The 19,899-nt window shown below is 36.8% G+C and overlaps 1 protein-coding gene across 2 annotated transcripts; it reads right to left on the reverse strand.

The window, feature by feature from the left end:
- Positions 1-2,900: 2,900 nt before the first annotated feature.
- On the reverse strand, positions 2,901-19,455 carry LACTB (lactamase beta). 2 transcript variants are annotated; one of them, XM_063090516.1, is made up of 6 exons: positions 19,050-19,455; positions 18,457-18,523; positions 16,904-17,094; positions 16,254-16,605; positions 14,894-15,059; positions 2,901-3,613 (listed from the first exon to the last, which is right to left on the reverse strand). In XM_063090516.1, the coding sequence occupies exons 1-6, from the start codon at positions 19,404-19,406 to the stop codon at positions 3,088-3,090; spliced, it is 1,659 nt and encodes a 552-aa protein (XP_062946586.1). In that variant the 5' UTR covers positions 19,407-19,455; the 3' UTR covers positions 2,901-3,087. The 2 variants fall into 2 exon arrangements, with proteins under 2 accessions (XP_062946586.1, XP_062946587.1); XM_063090517.1 differs by lacking the exon at positions 2,901-3,613 and having other exon boundaries at positions 14,930-15,055.
- Between the last annotated feature and the right edge of the window lie 444 nt (positions 19,456-19,899).

Genomic DNA, 19,899 nt, shown 5'->3' on the forward strand with positions numbered 1-19,899 from the left:
CCTAAGACTGGGTAATTTATAAAGAACATAGGTTTATTTGGCTTACGATTCTGGGACAGCTGCATCTGGCACAGGCCTCAGACTGCTTCTATTCGTCGTGGAAAGCGGCAGGCAGCAGATAACATGCCGAGAGGAAGCAAGAGAGAGAGAGGAGGTGCCAGGGTCTATTAAACAACCAGCTCTTGTGCGAACTAATAGAGCGAGAACTCACTCATTAATCTCCCCTCCCAGGGAGAGCACTAATCCATTCATGAGTGATCTGCCCCCATGACTCAGTTTCCAACAATGTCACATTAGGGATCAAATTTCCACATGGGATTTGGAGGGGACAACACATCCAAACTCAATCATGGACTTAAGGAAAAGTAAGGAAAATCTTATTGGAGATTGGAGGAAAGGGGATTCTTGTTATGTAGTGACAGAAAGTTTGGCAACATGTCACCTGCAGTAACATACAAAGTAGAAAATGTGCTAAATGAACTGGGTGATCTAGCCAAGTGGATTTCCAAACACAGTGTTGAATGTACCTGCTGGAGTCTTCTTGCTGCTTATACCAACATGCAAGAGAGAAATAAGCTAAAGGAAGGACTATTAAATTAAAAGGTATCAATAATTGATGGTTTAAAAATTCCCAGACTTGGGCCGGCCTGTGGCTCACTTGGGAGAGTGTGGTGCTGATAACATCAAGGCCAAGGGTTCGGATCCCTATATGGAGATGGCCAGTTAGCTCACTTGGGAGAGCCTGGTGCTTACAACACCAAGTCAAGGGTTAAGATCCCCTTACTGGTCATCTTTTTGAAAAAAATAAATAAATAAAAATTCCCAGACTCTTCAGATGGCAATAGGCTAAAATTAAGAAATGGCTTAGAGGCAAAGATAAAATCAAAGGCACTTCTAGGAGAACATAATCTAAAGATGAAATTGAGGGTGTGACTACAAAATCCTTTCTTAAGACTTTAGAAAGAACCCAGATGGTGCCTTAGAAAACAATTTAAACAATAGGGCTTATTAGAAGCTTAACAGTGTTTTCTCCAATTGTCTGAGCAGAATCCCAAGTTAGAGAAGAATTAATTTTCAAGGGATTCGGGGGTGTGGCTTTTGTTTACCGGCATGAATTCCAACGAGATTTGCAGGATACTCAAAACATTAAAAAAGAAAATTATATTCGCAGAGACACAGCTATCTTAGACTGAAAGTACAGAGAGGGAACAAAGAGGCCTTTGGACCCCCGAACTTCTACAAGCAGAAAGCAGGCTGAGAAAACCATTCAGCTGGAAACACACGCTGCCCTTCACGAAAAAGGGCAGAACCAAGAGACCAGAGAACATAGCCAAGAGCCAAGAATTATTCCTAAGCCATGAGTACTAATCAAGGAGCTGCCAATCTATGTCCAATTGGGTTTCAGAATTGCCAAGGACTCCTGTATGTCTTCCATTTCTCCACGTTTTAAGCAGAAGGGTGTATAGTAATTATCTTAGCTCTCTTGTGCCATTTTATGCTGCACATGTAGGGAACAAATAACCTATTTTTAGTTCACAGGTCTTAAGATCAACTTGAGTTGCTGTACTTAAGGAACTACCCCCAAGGAGCCTCATTCGCACTTGAACCTGATTTAGATGATAAGATACTGGGCTTTGAGCTGATGCTATAGTGGGATAAAACTTCTGGGGGACTTGGCAGGAGGTTAAGTGTATACTGCATGTGGAAAGGACATGAATCACTGGAACACTCTTTGTAATCCCTCCAACATCGTATCAGGTCCTATGTTACATATGGAATATGGCAAATGTGATAGTATGTGACTTCTGCTTGGCGCTTGCGTGCGAGCTCTCTCATCACTTGCTCTGGGGGAAGCCAACTGTCATGACCTTAACTGCCATGACATTAAGATACTCAAGCAACCCTATAGAGAGGCCTATGTGGTGACAAAGTGAGGCCTCTTGCCACCCACCAGCTAGAGGACTGACTCTTGCCATCTGTCATACAAGTGAATGAACCATTTTTGGAAGTAAACACAGCACATACACTACAGATATTGTAGAGAAATGGGATAGCCTTAGTAGGATGTGAGGGCAGACAGGGTGTTTTTCTTTTCTTTTTTTCTTTTTTATGGTATGGACTACAACAGCATGTTTGTATGAAGATGGGAATGATTCAGTAAAAGGAAAACTTGGTGGGGCAGGAGAGAATAAGGATAGTTGTTGAAGCAAAGTCTCTGAGAAGGGAATAGAGAGGTGAATTTTTATCATTAAATGCTTATGCAGTAGTCTCTCAGTATCCACGGGGAATGAGTTCCAGGACCTCATGAGGATACCAAAATCCATGGATGCTCAAGTCTCAGATATAAAATGGTGTAGTATTGGCATATAACCTATACACATCCACTCCTATACTTTAAATCATTTCTAGATCACTTATAATACCTAATACAATGTAAATGCTACGTAAATAGTTGTTATATTTACTATTTAGGTCATAATGACAAGAAAAAAAGTCTGTACATGCTCAGTACGGATGCAATTTTTTTCCTGAATATTTTCTATCTGCAATTGGTTGAATCCATGGATGTAGAACCCACAGATACATAGGGCTGGCTGCATTTCCTCCAGCCCCAGAGAGTCCTTTAGATAACTCCAACCTCTTGTCTGAAGCCTACAGAATTCCTGAGCCTCAGAAACCATGAGATAATAAATGTTTGTTCTTTTAAGCTGTAATAGATAACTAATATACCATTTCTCATAATCTTGTTTCTGCTATCATATTAAAAGGATAATATATGGAGGCTCCTGTTAGATGAGATTTTTCTCTATATTACACAAAGTCCATATTTTTATCAGAATATTTTATTTCAAGAATTAACTTTTTTCAAAAAGTAAAAACAATATAGTTACTTCCCTGAGTATAAAGAACTAATTTTACAATAAAAGACAGTTACAAAATCAAGCAATTAGAGGTACATAATACTCTGTATTCAATTATACTCTATTACAAATTTATTCTTAAAAATAGCACATATTTTAGAACTTTACTGTTTAAAAAAAAAAAAACCACAAAAAGCAGCTCATTTTGCATCATGATGTTAAGGTATCAATCTGATTTGTCTTTATCAAATTCCAGGGCAATCTTTAAAGCAGTGCTATTGAGGCCAACAGATTGCATGTTACATATGATAGAAACAATTATTCCTCTTGGGGGAACCTTGTTATTTATAGCCTCTGTGTCCAGTTCTTCAGGAAGGATCAGCAGGACACTACTGGCACCCACTGCACCTCCAGTATGTGAGGCATAATGCCGTTGCTTTCTACAAGAACCATATGTTTGCTTCTTTTCCACAACACCCCATGCCATTGCATATTTACCCTCCTTATCCCAAGACATCTCTGTGTTAGGGACTGGTGTCCAAATCATAACCATTGTTTCTGGTTTGAGATACCCAGGTAAAAGATTTTCATTTGAGTTCTTAAATAGCCCAACTTGGTAACCATACAGCATTGCATTCCCAAATTTCAGAAGATCACCCACTGTAGACAGAAATCCACCACCAGCCCATTTATAGGAGTTATCCACGTAAGGTGTGTTGACAAGACGTCTCTTTTTATTGTAAACATAAAATCTAAAATGAAATAAGAATGGTCATTAAATACTTAATAGTCTACGATTGACTTTACACATGAAAATGAATATCAAAATGTACATGGGACATTGTATTTCAATATAGTGATCACGCATTCTCAGAAACTATAAACTAACCACTAATTTTCAGTATGATTCAGATACTAATGACATACAGATTATCCTGTGAATTAAACCATAGAAGGTGGGTTTTTTCTATTGGTATGGCTTACCCATGCTGAGTGTATCAAACTTTTAATACCAGCAAAATTTTATTAATATTACACATGATATATTTACTCCATGCATACGGAGAAACACCTGTCATTGCAGACATTCCTAGTCCTTGGGCTTAACGTTGAATCATGTACCACAAGTGAATTTTATAACTAAAAGTATGAACATTGTGATGTTTGGGGATAAGGTTAATATTTTTAAGAAGACTAGATTTCTTGGATTAAAGTACCATGTAAATATCATGTATACTGATGTGACATGGTACTTTCTTGGTGTAGTAGGAGAGGCTGAGTTAGCAAACCTCAGTCTGAATTCCAACTCTCACCCTTACTAGTTATGCTTATATTATTTGATTAACAAACACACAGTTCTTACTATGTGCCAGGCAGAACTATGCAAATATGAACTAATTTATTCTTATAACAATGTTAGGAGATAGGTATTATAAATCCTTATTTTTACAGATGAGGAAACTGAGGCACAGGGAGTATAAATAACTTGTCCAAGGTCACACACCTTTCAAGCGGCAGAGTTGGATTCAAACCCAGGCAGTCTGGCATCCCTATTCTATGCCGCCTCTCTGTTTCAGCATCCTAATTTATAAAATGGGGATAAAAATACCTATTTTGCAGAAATAGGAAGATATATATATAAAATGCTTTGCATATTTCTGGTAGGTACTTAAATAAATGATAGCTATTATTTATTCATGAATCTAACAATTAGTGATGGAGCACTTACTATGTGTTTTGATGACTGGATAGTGTTTAAAAAAAAAAAAAAAAGACAAAGCGCCTGCTAGTATGAGGAGACTGTATCATAAGTATTAGGTAAATGAATCGAAATCATAAAATAATTAAACAAAAAAAATGAAGCTTTGCTCATAAGGATCCTTTAATTCAAGATTCATAATAAAGTAGTGCTCTTAGGTTTTCAGTTTGCTGCCTGCCTCACTTCTGATGATCTTCATTTTACCTCGGCTATTCATAAGCACTGTCAGACCTGAATCTCACCATCACTTACTGTTTTATCTCTAACATCTCAAACTCACAAATTTCTTCCTATGGCTAGGACTTCCAGTTGTTCCCACTCTACAACTGAACCTGCTTTCTGTCCTTATTGTGACCTCTATCTATTTCCCTTGCCTCTTCCCTATTTTTGGGGATCTTTTAGTTCTTACTGATCTCACCTGCTTTTTCTGTTTTAGCCTCAACTATAATATTATTGGCCACTTCAATTATTTCAGCTGCAGTCTTATTAGCACCTTTGGGTTCCTCATTCTCCTGACCTAATCCCACACCAATCCACCAATCCTGAATGAATCTATGTACCCCTCTTCCCTTGATTCCTTATCTGCCAAGAAATCCATATATCAAAGCTGACTGACATCACTTCATACTCTTACTAAGGGTCTTCACTGCTGTTATTAAATCTTTTCATTCTTTTCCTGGTTATTTCCTGGTTATTTTCTTCATATCAGCTATTCCCAATCTCTTCCACTCTCAATCCTCTACCCCAATTTAGCCCTAGTCAGCAGATAACCATATCCTTTATTTTACTAAGAAGAAGGAGGCCATCCAAAGTGAGCTAGAAATTCCCATCTTCATCTCAAAATGTATTTACATCACTGTCTATTATTTCTTCCTTCTCTCTAGTCACTTAAGAAATTTTCCTATTGTTTTTAAAACTAATTCCACTCTGTGCATCTTTGATTGCTTCTTTTTTGCCTCAAAAACCTTGCTCTATCCATTATACTCCCTAGATTATTTTCTCTCCTTGATGTCTACTCTGTACTCAGAAGCCAGAGATTATGTCTCCCCCTTCTCCCATCCATTTGAAACCTTCCAACGGTTACCACTGCAATGGGAATAAAAATCCAAACTTCTTACCATGGCCTACGACGCAATTGTGGCCCTCAACAGAGGTAGTACTAACTCCTTAAGAGAATTTTGGAGAGGTGTTTTTAAAGTTGTCACAATTATTAGAGGGCTCTTACTGATACATAGTGGATAGGAGCTCAAGGGTCCTATCAAGTACCCTGTGATGTATGGAAAAGTCTCCACACAATGATGCATTCTCCCATATCCTGCAAGACCTTCACCTATCCCCTAAGATATTCATGTAAGTAAAAAATGGGTTTATAACTAGCAGAATGTAGAAACCTCTGTGTATTATATTTAAACATAAAATACTTTTTGCACTTTTTTACTCTACCATGCATTTTTCTTGAATGTTACCATGCTGAAAATTGAAGGAAAAACACACTTTATTTTGCTCAAAACTTTACCTAGAGTTGGTCACCAAGGACATGAGTTGAAACAGCAATAAATTCACCTATATCAGTCTGCACTGGAAGTTCACATTTACAATACTTTTATGTATTAAATTGCATCTTATTTTATGTCTTATAATGTCATAAGTAAACTTTAACACATTGAAATACCTATTATTTCTTATAAATTATATTCCTTTTACTTATTCTTTATATTGCAGAGTATTGAGTTTAGGACATATTAGCTATGGCTTTCATTTCAGGATATTTGTTAAATTAAGGGACAGCTTTAAGACTCACTGTCCAGGCTAGCTGGTAAGCCCAGTTGGTTAAGAGCATGGTGCTGATAACACCAAGTTCCAGGGTTCAATCCCTGTGCCAGCCAGCTGCCAAAAAAAAAAAAAAAAAAAAAGAAGAAAAACAAAAACTCACTGTCCAATATGATTTAGCCCATGCTTACCTCTTTGATCTCATCACTAATAACACCTTGCCTCACTTCTTTCATGCCAAACTTATTTCTGAATTTGCAAAAAGGCAAGCTAGCTCTCCTTGTCATTCATGTCTCAGCTCAACTGGCATGGCTTAAAACTAATGTATTCTAAATAGATCCCCCATACTCTCTCCTTGTTACTTTATATCCCATCACCCTATTTTATTTTCTTCATATCAATATCCAAAATTCTTATTTAAATTATTTGTTTACATGTTCACCTGACTCTTCCCATAGAATGTAAGTTTCATAAGAGCAGGCACCTTGTCTACCTTGTTCATTGATGATTCTCCTGCCTAGACCAGTACTTGCCACACAGTCAGTGCTCATTAAACATGTTGAATAAATGAAAACATCACCTGTTACCCAAATATTTAATGAAGACATCTTATACAGCACTGGAGGGACAAGTAAAACCATACACTGTGACTACTCTCCAGGGGCTAACGGTCTTCTTGGGCAATTTAAATTTCAAAGCACCATATGAATCATCTGGAGATTTTGTTAAAATGCAGATTCTGCTTCAGTAGGTCTGGGGAGATGCCCCAAATTCTGCATTTCTAACAAGCTCTCAAGTGATACCCATGCTACTAGTCCCTGGACCACTGTCTGAGTAACAGGTTGTGGGATGACTAGCAAGATGGATGTGAGGAGTCTTGAGCACTAGTGATAATGAGCATTGCTGAAATGGCAGTTCACAGAGGCCAGGCTGGGGAGCTTGGGACGATAAGTGGCAAGAGGTAATGCTGGAGGAGTAGACAGGGGATAGATCACAAAGGACCTTCTATGCCATGCCAAGAACTTCCATTCCTTCACTTTGGTTGACAAAATGCTCAAATTTCCTCCAATGGAAAAAAAATTTTCTTCCTACAGCTTCCAGCTACCAGTCTTTTCTCTATATTTACCCCTGAACTACATTAAATAGTCCACACCTGCTGTTTCCATGTACTCACCCCTCTTCATTCATTCTTCAACCCTCAATATCTGGCTTCTGTTCCCCATCATTTCTAAACAGCTCTCTTGTGGGTTACCAAGGATCTTCCAATTCCCTTTTTATAGCCCTGTCTGATTTATCCCCTGTAGCACTGTTAGCCAGTACTTCCTAGCACTCCTCGCAGGCCATTGTGCTCTCTAAGCTCTCTCTTCTAGCTCCCAATCTTATAACTCCCTATTACTCCTCCAATAACTAATGTTTCCAGTTACCAGGTCTTTTCTTCTACAGAGATAACTACAAATTTGCACCTGTACCACAACCTCTGCTCCAAATTTACAACTGGATTTTCTATAACATTAGTAATTCTCAAATTTGGTTTGGGAGAAAGGAAGAAATGTTTGTTAGAATCATCTGTAGGCCTCCTCCCTTCAAAATTCATAACTTTGGAGGGTCTGTGAACATACACAGTTAGGAAAATGACTCCTCTTTCTTCTTTCAAGATCCTTATATGTTCTCTAAAAGTCCAAGTCATAGTATTAGGTGAAGTAGGGTTAGCAGTTAGGAAAGAAGTGGCCACAGGTAAGTGTCTGAAGATTTAAAAAAAGAAGTCTACAGGGGATCTTAATATGCTCTTTTGAGAACCAATGGCTTGATATGTGGTCTTCTCATGTCTCAAAATCAACATGTGTAAAACCAAATTAATCTCTTCCAAACGTTCTTGTTATATTTCTTCTCTCCATTAAAACCCTCATTATAAAACCTTGGATGAATCTCTTGCCCTGAACTCTCACATCCAATAAGAAGATGTTAAATCCTATTTATTCAATGTCTGCTTTGTCTCTTACCCTTCTCCCTTCCTATGGCCACTCCCATATTTTAGGCCCTTATCACTTTCCTTTTCAACTCTGATTGAACTTTTAGTTCCAGCCAATCAAGTAAAATCAAATCTAAAAGAAGCTACATAATAGAAATACATTTTCTCACTGAGAAATATATTTCTTAGAGTGAACTCCAAGCTTGTCAACCAGAACTACCAATATTTTTGGCTAATAATCAGATTTCTGTAACTTCCTTTTAACAGTAAAGCATTTCAAATACTAGGTTGGAAACTAGAATTCCTCAGTCATTCTTCCTTTAAATATAAAAATATAGAGAATTCTAGACTTTAATCTAGAAATCTAAATTTTAAATAGGCAAATTTTAGACTTTAATCTCTTGGTTCCTTTTCATGGAGAATAAATTAGTAGCTTTTCATGAAAATAATTTTGTTCAGCTGAATGATAAACTTTATTATTTCAAATTCCTAGGGAATTCTGCTTAAAAGAATGGAAAATAGACACAAGTTCTTGGGTAAGGTACTGAGACATCTTTGTAACTGAATAACTGATGGAAAAATTCCAGATGACAAACAACCTCTTCCTACATATTTAAGAATCTCCAGATTCTGCACAAGAACATTATATAATCACAGAAATCTACATCTACAAACTGAGAAATTCAAAATATTTTTATTTTTAAAATGCTACTTAAATGCCTTTAGAAACAATGCATCACTTTGTATTTTACTGTTATGAGAAGTTTAAAAACCAACAGAATTTAAAACGCATATTATAAAAACCAAATCCCACTTTAACATTTTGTATTAATATTTGGATTGAACCTACTAGTAGAAAGTCCTGTCAGCTAAAGGCATAAAAAAGCTTGATAAGAAAAAATGCTTAATTCTGGAAGACACTCTAGAAAATAAATAAAAGGTAAAAGCCATATCTGTGCTGTCAAAATACAGCAAATTCTTCAGAAAATAAAATTCATTTTAGTCCCATCCAGTTATAAAATTAGAAATTTTTGTTGCAATCACTGGGTCAAACACAGAAAATATAAACAAGGTCTAATAATAAGATAATGCATTGACTAAGGATTTCCCTAGCGACAAACCAAGTATCTTTCAGTGGCAAGTACATTCACTCCACTCCCTTACGGATGTATTCTTAAAGAGTTATTTAGTTTACTTGTCTATACAGAGTATATTTGCTATACAGAATCAATATAGTTATTTGCTTATACAGAAGCAGTGTTCCTATTCTTCCATTAAGAAAATCCCATGTTTATTCAGGAAAACAAAGTACCCAGCTAAAAATTAATTCCCTTGCCTCCTTTACGGCTAAGTGTAGCCTTGTGGCTAAAATTCTGACCCAAGAAATTTAAGTAGTATTTTGAGGTGGGATTCTGGGGAAATACTTCAAACAGGTGACAGACACTGAGTGGCACTATTTTAAACACACAGATATATACACAGAAAAGTGATAAAAAAGATAGACATTTACTCTTGGGATATAGTAACTTTAAAAAGCCTTAGTCAGGATATTATAAACAGATTTATGATTATGCCAAGAAGTCAGTAGACTAAATAACAAAGCTGAAAACTTTATTTCCTGCCAAATAGTACCATGAATAGAAACATATACATTTAAGTTTTACTTTAAGGTTTTTTGTAAATATCTTTGAGAAGATTCCTTTACTCCCTTAACTCCCCTCAAAAGCTGGTGCTTTTAAATTCCTTTAAAATAATTATTACAAAAGAAGAAGAATCAGAGTTTTACTTATTTTTTAGCACCTGGCTGTTACGGGGATCTGAACCCTTATCTTGATGTTAATCAGTTCAATTATTTATTTTTTGGCAGCTGGCTGGTGTGGGGATCCTAACCTTCTGCCTTCGTGATAAAAGCCAGCCTGTCTTGCTGTTAATCAACACCACACTTTAACCAACTGAGCTAAACCAGCCAGCTCCCCAGAGCTGTTTTAGAGGCCCAAACAGATACTGTATCAAATAAAATAAAACCAAAACAAATAGACAGAAAATTTTCCTAGGTAATGATATTTCCTTCTTCTTTTAGTGCCCTATTTTATTTCAGCAGCCCATTTAATTTAACTAAGATGAATCAACTACCCCTTTAGAACCATTGGGTACTACCAAAAATCTAAAAACATAAAACAAAAACAAACCAACCAACCCCAGAGATCACAGGAACCACTGACACTAGAAATGGAAACTCACTGCCTTTTTTCAAAACATTGGAGTGAAACTGAAATTAACTCACCATCACATGCCATATTTTGATTTTTGTGCAAGTTACAAATTAATCACTCATCAAAAACCCCCAGAAAATAATAGCTGCTCTGCAGTCTGTACATTCATAGAGCCTTAATTTTCAGTTTAGAAAAGAGACTCAGTGAGTATACATAATGTCCTTCTCCCTCTTACATACAGATCTAGAAATTCATTTTCAAATGCCTAGATATAAATAAAAATAAGGTCATGCATCTATCCAATCTTCGCTAGAGAATTTTTAGATTCAACTGTCAATCTCTGGTATTTGTCATTTTTCTTACGCTTTCCAGAAGAATATGCTAGACGTAAAAATAATAAACACAAAGAATCTGAAGTGGTTGAGAACTGCAGGATATTAAAAATATTAAAATTCACTGCTTGTTGCTAACTTAATTTATTTTAGGTCCCCCCAAATCTCTTTTAGGCTATAGAGTTACTTGCAATGCATATTTAATCCTTTTAATAAGCTTGTAATTAAAAATCAGTAATTTTAACTACAACAGAGGATTGCATAGAACTAGTGTAGGGATACCCACTGTTTCACTGTTTCATCTATTTCTTTAGAAAGTACAAATAAACCATTTCTAAAGCATGTGCTAATGGAAATATGCAAGGTAAAAGTAACAGTTGATTTGTTAAATGTGGTACCTTTCTACCAAATTGAATAATAAAATGGAAAAAAACCCCACCATAACCATAAAACTCATATTAGTAAGTAGCCTCAAAATTCTCTCCCAAGTTATTATAAAAATGATAAAATTTTAGTTTGATATATTTCACTGAATGGCTTTCAAACATTTTTGTTTTACCCCAACACACAGTAAAGAATGTATTTTTCATTTTGACCAAATGACCACATGAACACCCCCCTGTCCCCCCAAAACAGAAAGTTTATGGAATAATACAGTGGCATAGATGGCTGGTTTTCCCCCAAATCGATTCTTCCCTTCTTCCTTAGTAAAAGAATTATAGCAAGACAGATGCCTACTCAGCTAGAAACTACATTTCCTAGCCACCCTTGTGGCAAGTGTGAACATATAGCTAAGTTTTTGCCAGCAGAAGGTGAGAAGTGAAGTGACACTTGCACATCTGGGCCTTAAGGCACTGAGTGCATGCTCCTCTACACTCTTCCCCCTTTCCAGGGAGTTGGGACACTAGTGGGACTGTGACGTAGCTCTGATTATATGGATGGGAACACTATTATGGAGAAAGAAGCAATAAAACAGAAGAATCTGGGTTTCTAAAGACTTGTGTGGAGCAGCACTGTCTGACAATCTGAACCACTTACCTCAGGAATGATGCATGAGAAAATTAAACTTTTATTTTCTTCAAGTGACAGTATTTTGGTCTCTCTTTGCTACAGCAGCCTTTTACCCTAAAATTTATATTTATCCTTACTATATGCAATGCACTTTATTATTTTCTATTCTTCTTTGTTCCATTAAAGAAAAAAATGCTGGTATTCAACCCACTAAATTGATTTTCCAACTCAATAATTGGTCATAACCTAGAGTTTGAAAACCACTACACTAGGAGGAAAAAGGAGTGAAAAAAAAAAATCAGTACAGAACATAAATACTTAACAAAATGAATAAATAGTTCAGGCCATAAGTAATCAAGAGATCACTGAACTTTGGCCATTTTATAAACTTCTGAATTATCTTTCTAACATTTGACATAACTGCCCTTTCATTAGCATTCTTTCTTTGTTCTCTCTGAATTAAAGATTTTCTGAAAAGTTACCAATATTTGCTTTTCAAATAATGTACTTTCTCCTCCAGTAATAAAACTTCAAATTACTTTAAAATGTAAAACAAATCTTTATTGCTTTGCTAACACTGTGTTCAACTAAACTTTTTTCATTTCCTGTAGAATCTCAAAGTTTTCTCCACAAAATAAGCTCAGATTTTTATAATTTAATGAAATAATTTTAAAATTCAAACACTTCCATGTGTGATTTTGGAGTATACCAGTTCAAACAAGGAATTTTTATGTATTTGGTCCACATTTTTAAAATCCTGTCTCATCTCAACTTAACATTTAAGTTTTTTTTATCACTTTTATATAGTTGTACTTATTTTAGATAATATAAATTAGTAATTAGAACTCTAGATCATAGAAAACCCCTCCCTAACATAAATCATAAGCAAAATATAAAACTATGAAAAGGCTAAAAAGCTGACTAACCCCTTTTCTATTATAGTGGTAAATGAATCAAATCTGACATTATCTAAAGTCATAACATTTTTCTCTCCTAAGGACAAAAATCTAGTTAATTTATCAAAGTCAATGTTCTGAAGCCTCTTCATAAATTACATTAAAGCCTGCTTAAGCAATTTGCCTAGAATTTTATTTGAATAGCCAACCCAAATTTACATAAGTAACTGCAACTTGATATTTTACATTTAAAAGCTGTAAAAGAAAATAGGGGGAGAAACTATGTTTCAAATGCTTTAAATTTAATCTTTATAATTAAAAAAGTACCTAAGGATGCCAAACTATAAAACAATTCTTTAAATCTGATATTTCTTAAGTGTTCAGTTATTTTAGTTAGATAGCACATAGTGTTTTTATAATACACCAAAAATCTTAATTACCCTCACTAATGGCATGTAGCAGGAGTCTACATATTCCAGATCAGAAGAGCATTTTAATGTTCACTGTTAACACACAAAATCAAACATAAAATTCTTTGATTAAAAATATATAAATACAATGACTCTGCTTATGTAAGATAGTTACAGTAGTCAAAATTATAAAGAGAGAAAGTTTCTACGGTGGTTACCAGGGTAGCGGGAAGTTATTGTTTAATAGATACAGAATTTCAGTTTTAAAAGATGAAAAGAGTTATGGAGATGGATGTTGGTAATGGTTACAAAATATTATGAATGTATTTAATACCACTTAACCATACACTTAAAACTTAAGATGGTAAATTTTATGTTAGGTATATTTTACCACAATAAGAATAAAAAATTATTAAAAAGTCAATTAACTACTAAAAAAAAAATACACACACACACACACACACACACACACACACGGGTAAGAAACCTAATAGCCATTTATTCTTACAAATAGTTTCCTTTTAATATTTTATATAGTTAATATTTTGAAAGCAAGATATTAAATACTGGTAGTGACAAATTATAACTCACTGACTAAAATAAGAATCCACGAGTGCATACTGTTATGAATAGATAAATACATAAATAAATAAGGGAGAAGGGAAAGGACTTTTTTATAACAGAATGCCAACTAACAAACATAGAATGAATGATGAAATTAAAAAATCACCATTTGGCAACCATCACTGAAATAACTGATTTAGTCACCAATCATCAATGGACGCTAAAACTAGTATAAAGTTTTGTGAGAAATAGGATTTTTACACAGTCTCAAAGTATCCCCCCCAAATATACTTGTTAATTACAAAGGAAAAAAATAGAAACTTTACACTGGAGAAATCTGACAGGCACCACCTCAACAAAGTGATTAAAATACCATCACCAATAATGGGACAAATAGACATCATGTGACTTCTGAGAGACATAACAACTAAATGTAATGTGGCATCCTGAATTGAATCCCTGAACAGATTTTTTTTTTTCTTTTCTTTTGCTATTAAGGTTATTGGAACAAGTGGCAAAATTTGAATGTCTGTAGATTTGATAAAAGCTTTGTGCCAATGTTAATTTCCTGAATGTCCTTTTTTTTAGAAAATACACTTTAAATATTTACAGGTAAAGGGTACCATGTCTGCAACTTATTTCCAAAAGGTTCAGAAAAAAACAGCATATAGATAGATAATGCAAATGTGGTAAAATGATGACATTTGGGGAATCTGGGTAAAGGGTATATATGAATTTTCATATTATTCTTGCAACTAGTCTGTAAGTACAAAATTATTTCAAAATAAACATGAAAATAATAAAAGGTAAACAAACAAAGCATTAGCTTTGGGATGATTAATGAGCAAATTACAGCTGCTCATGATGGGTACAATTTTGGTTTAATTATTCATGTGCTTGAATTATTATTGCTGCCTTTCATCTAATGATCTTGGGGTACTTTACAAACACATTTTATTTCCCTCACTTTATAGACAGAAAAATAGATATACAGAAAAGCTCCCAAACTGTGGCAAGTTGACTTTGGAACGCAGAAAAGGAAAATTTGTCTTTGGTATCATATTGTTAAGATGCATATAGCTAGACACACCAGAAAGTATTCGTTTACCTTGCTCTATTGTAAATCACTGGCTCATTTTCCTCCTGCACAGTTGTCAGCATATCCAAGTCCTGGAATATTTTCTGCATATAGTCCAAATATTTATATCCTGAAGCTCTTTCTACTATGGCTGCCAGTAGGGTATAGCCAAAAGTTGAATACAAAAACTGACTACCTTGAGAATTCATTGCAAAAGGGGAAAAAAAAGAAAATGATTGATTATTATTCAAAAATATGTAAAATATTTGCCCACTGAAAATTGGCATACCTTTAAAACCAGAATATTTTATTTCAGCATTTAGAGAAAGATCACAGATGATATGTCAACAAATTCAGTTAACTTTGCAATGGCCCTGCTTATTCCATGTCCCTAACACAAGAATAAAATTATGATCAGTATACTTAAAATTTCACATGGATCTACTCCTTTCTCTGATAATGAAATAAGTGAATAAATCCTACCTCAAAACAAAATAAAACAAACATCCTTCAAACTGACAAAATAGGAAGGAGCAGAAAAGCAAATTTGATTTCTTGGGTCAACTGTTCTGTCCCTAATATACCTACTACACACTGTTGAAGGAATAAATAGCTGTATGAGCTCTTATTTTAATAAAATCTATGTAGGCATAAAAACCTGTTTCAAATACATATTTAAATGCAAATACATATTCAAATATACATATTGTTTCAAGTATTTAACTATATCATTTTGGATTCTGGAAAATTAAGATTGTATGATCTGTACTAAAAATGTGTGGAAACTATTTTTTAAGACAAAGTCATAATTATATATTCTTTACTCTTATTATCTATATCTGTATAATATCTATTCATAGTAGAAACAACTTTTAAAATGAAAATAGAATAAAAGTACATAAGCCTATGGTAAACTAAAAGATATTAAGTGGTTTCAATAGGCGTATCAAAAAATATACAAAAACAAAGAATTATTTTTATAGATCTGCGTTATGGGAAATAAAATTAAGTTGATCAACACTAATTTCTTTAAGGAATGAAAGTACAAAATAAGTTGAGCAATTTAAATTCTACTTACTAAAATATTAGTAATACTTTATCATGTCTACTTTGGTCCAGGTTTTATTTGGAGAATTATTATTCTAACATTTCTCCATAATTTCCCATGAATATCATAATACTAAGAATCCTCTAAATGACTGGGTAGCCTCCAAAGAGGCTAAATCTAAACAACTACCTGCCTGGATGGTAGGCTTTATTAGGAATCACATACAAAAAGGCAAACCCTGGACTGGCCCATACCACAATCACTCAGGATGGTATCATTTTGGATTTCCTGAAAATTAACACTTCAATAATGATTTTGTTAAGAGAAGAAATTAACACTCACCAGGTTTAAAGAACAAAGGATCATTTTTAAATAATCTCAGGGAATCAATTGAATTTTCAAACTTTTCTTTCAAATATAATTCGCCTTGTTCAAAATCATTCTTTTTCTTGCCAGGTTTGGAATTCCGGCATTTGGCTTCATTATCCTGCTCTGTCTTAGCTTTAGCAGAGTCATTCTTTTCATTATTTTTGCCTCCTTTTTCTTTCAACTCTTTTTCTTGGTCAGATTCCATCGTCCCCTTCATCATCTTCAAGGCTTTATAAGCTTTCTCTTCTTTCACCTTTTTCACGTCTTTTTCATAATGACGAATTCCACTTAAATGGGAAATCAATAACCTTGTTGTGACAGAAACCTAATTATAAAAACATGAAAATTCAATTACAATATTAAACTGTACAATAAAAAGTTAGTAGCCTTGGAATAATGCCTCAGTAATATTTTCCATTTTGAACTGCTGCTGGAAAAATGTCACGTACAGATTCTTAGCTTCAAATTTCAGAAAAATACCTGGCTGATTATCATCTGGATAAAAAGAAATTAATCCGTTAACAACAACTGAAAACAAAGAATCCTATGAAACATGTTAAATATAAATTTTAGTAGAGACCATTTAACATGCAATTAGTGAAATGAACTATGAGTTTTACTACCTTTTCACCTTCATATTCTTTTTCTGGGAATTCAGGAACATAATGTTGTACTGGAATATCAAGATCCAGTTTCCCTGCTTCCCACAATTTGGCAAGAGCAACCATTGTGAGGCTTTTGCTGATGCTGGCAATTCTCATAACTGTCTCTGGCTTACAAGGCACTCGGTTCTCAACATCAGCATAACCTAAACCTTTGAGGAAGAAAAAAAAAAAAAAAAAAATTAATCTTAATTGGCTTCATAGTCAAACAAGTCTTCAAAAACTGAAATAATACTATCTTAAAACACCCTGTTTATTTATCTAAAGAAAAAGATATTCTACTTTTATAAGATACTTAAAACTGGACATGTAAGGGATGAGTCTTAGCAACACTGACAACAGTAAGCCTCACAATTTAACCTTATAACTAAATTGAAATTATACCTGTGTGCAACAATAATTTTCCATCTGATTCAGATACTAATTTTTCTTAGCTTATCTAAATAATCTGGTTGTTCCACATTTTAAATAAATTACTCAATGTTCTTTAAATAAAATATCACTATTCTTCTTCAGATTACAGACGGTCTCTGTCTTATGATTGTTTGACTTGATTTCTGAACTTTATGATGGTGTGAAAGCCATACATTTTCAGTAGAAATACTTAAATATTTATATAATTTTTGATTACAAGATTTTTCATGTTAGGTCTATTATTCAGGCTCCCATCAACTTCTCCTAAAAGTACTACTTTCTTTAAATGATGTCTGAAATGTCATTTTCTAAAAGTAGGATTCCTAAAAACCTGGATGACCAATTGGACTAATTTGTGTGCAGTGGAGAAGTTATAAAATAATACTTTGATAAAAGTATCATAAAATGAATAGAAATCCCTCTCCCAAAGCTTCTAGCTTCTGTTTGAAAAAATAGTTGACACCTTTGCCTAGTAAAAAGATAAAATAAAATAGATTGTAAACTCATTAAGGGCAAGGAATAGTATATGTCCCCAGTACTTAGTACAGTGCCTTTTACGGAATAGGTAATTCAATAAATTGTTGACTGAATTAAAAAAGAATATAGAAATTCTGACGTTTTATCTACCCATAAGGGTTATCTACAAATATGCAGTTAGCAGATTGTTCTACACACAACTTTCAGACCCAATAAATTCAGTCCTAAGAGGAAAGTGAGAGTAGAAACAAGTCATCTTTAAGACTCCAGGGCTAACCCGTGGCGCACTCGGGAGAGTGCGGCGCTGGGAGCGCAGCAGTGCTCTCGCCGTGGGTTCGGATCCTATATAAGGATGGCGGTGTGCTCACTGGCTGAGCGCGGTACGGCCGGTCACAAAAAGACAAAAAAAAAAAAAAAAAGATTCCAATTTATTTATTAGTCACATTTTAAATGTGATAAAAAAAAAACCCACAAACCCCCCTGATCCTTTATTCTAAATATTTTCTCTACATATGTTTGTAAAGGGAATAGCATTTCATGGGATTCACTCAACCAGTAAAACATCAATATTTTATTCACCAACTGGCACAAAACAAGCCACTAAATAACACTTCTGAGCCCACCTTCTGACCAGACTTCTTTTCCATCTACAGAAACTCCAACCACTATGCCCGGTGCGCCCACCTCATCCTAAGAGCGAAGGGGAAAAGAACGGACAGTTCAAAGACAGGCTGAAGAACCTTGCACATCCCGGGGCACTCTCACCTGGGATTTCTCAGGCCCCACCCACCTCGGCTTAGGCCCTACCCTCGGCCCGGGCCCCGCCCACCTCGGCTTAGGCCCTGCCCTCGGCCCGGGCCCCGCCCACCTCGGCCTGGCCCCGCCCTCAGCCCGGGCCCCGCCCACCTCGGCTCAGGCACCGCGGTGTAAGCTAACCGCGAGGAGAGCGCCCAGTTCGCACACTGGGGGGAAGGGGCGGTCCCCGAGCGGGCGGTGACCTCCGCCCCGAATTGGGCAAGCCCCAAAAGCATCTGATCATGACTGTCCGTCGAGAAACGGGAAATCTTTCTCGTCAGCAAGCCGCCGGCACCCCACCGCTTAGGGTGAGGTCCGCTCAGTCCCGGGAGATGACCACGAAAGGGCCCTATTCCGGGGTGAGCCGGAGCAGGGTGCCGGATCCCCGGTCGTCTACATCCCCCCTCCCTAGTCGCCGCACCTTGATCCTGTGGAGCAGGTCGCGGCTGCTCTCGATGGCTCTGGCGAAACACCTGGAGGGGGGCGGCGCCGGGGTCTGCGGAGACCTCAGGGCGAGGGGCTGCTCCTGCGACGACTCGGCCTCAGGCGACGCCTCAGGGTCGGGGGCCGCGGGGGGCTGCGCGGGTGCCGCGCCCCTCAACCCGCCTGCCAGCTTCACCCCGAGGGCCAGCCCCAGCCCCAGCCCGAGGCCCCCGACCCAGCCGTGGCCGAGCGGCGGCAGCCCGGCGCGCTGGTGGGCACCGCGCCGCCCGCAGCCCCAGGCCCGGCCCCCGGAGGTCGCGGCCCGGGCAGTCACGGCTGACAGGAGCTGGTACATGGCGTTTCTGGAGGGCTGGCCGCCTCAGAGCTCGCACAGGCCCAGCCGGTGGCGGCGCGGGAAGGGTGGGGAGGGGAGGGCGGGGAGAGCGGCGGGGACCGCGCTCAGACCTAGCAGTCGACGCCCCACGGCCGGAGCGCCGATCGCATCGAGCCCTTCCTCCGCCTTTCCCTTCCTCCTTGCCTTGTGTCTTGATATTTTTTCGTCTTTCTCCCCTTACTTTTTTTTTTGCTTTGCCTCCCCTCATCAAATGTCATCTCAGAGAAGCCTTCCTAGTCCTGGTCCCAGGGAGTTCTCGCTCCCATCATCTTGCCTCCCCACCGCCCCCATATGCACGCCTCCTTAGCAACACAACGTTGTATCGCAGAACTTGTCAGATTCCTTAACAGGCTGTGACTTCTTTGGCGAGCCGTGACTTTAACTTTTGGATCCTCACCTTCTGGAACAGCGCCTGGCACAAAACAGACGCTTAGCAGGCATCTCCTTTTTCTTC

Source organism: Cynocephalus volans, chromosome 3 (genome assembly GCF_027409185.1).
Source record: "Cynocephalus volans isolate mCynVol1 chromosome 3, mCynVol1.pri, whole genome shotgun sequence".
Classification (NCBI taxonomy): Eukaryota; Metazoa; Chordata; class Mammalia; order Dermoptera; family Cynocephalidae; genus Cynocephalus; species Cynocephalus volans.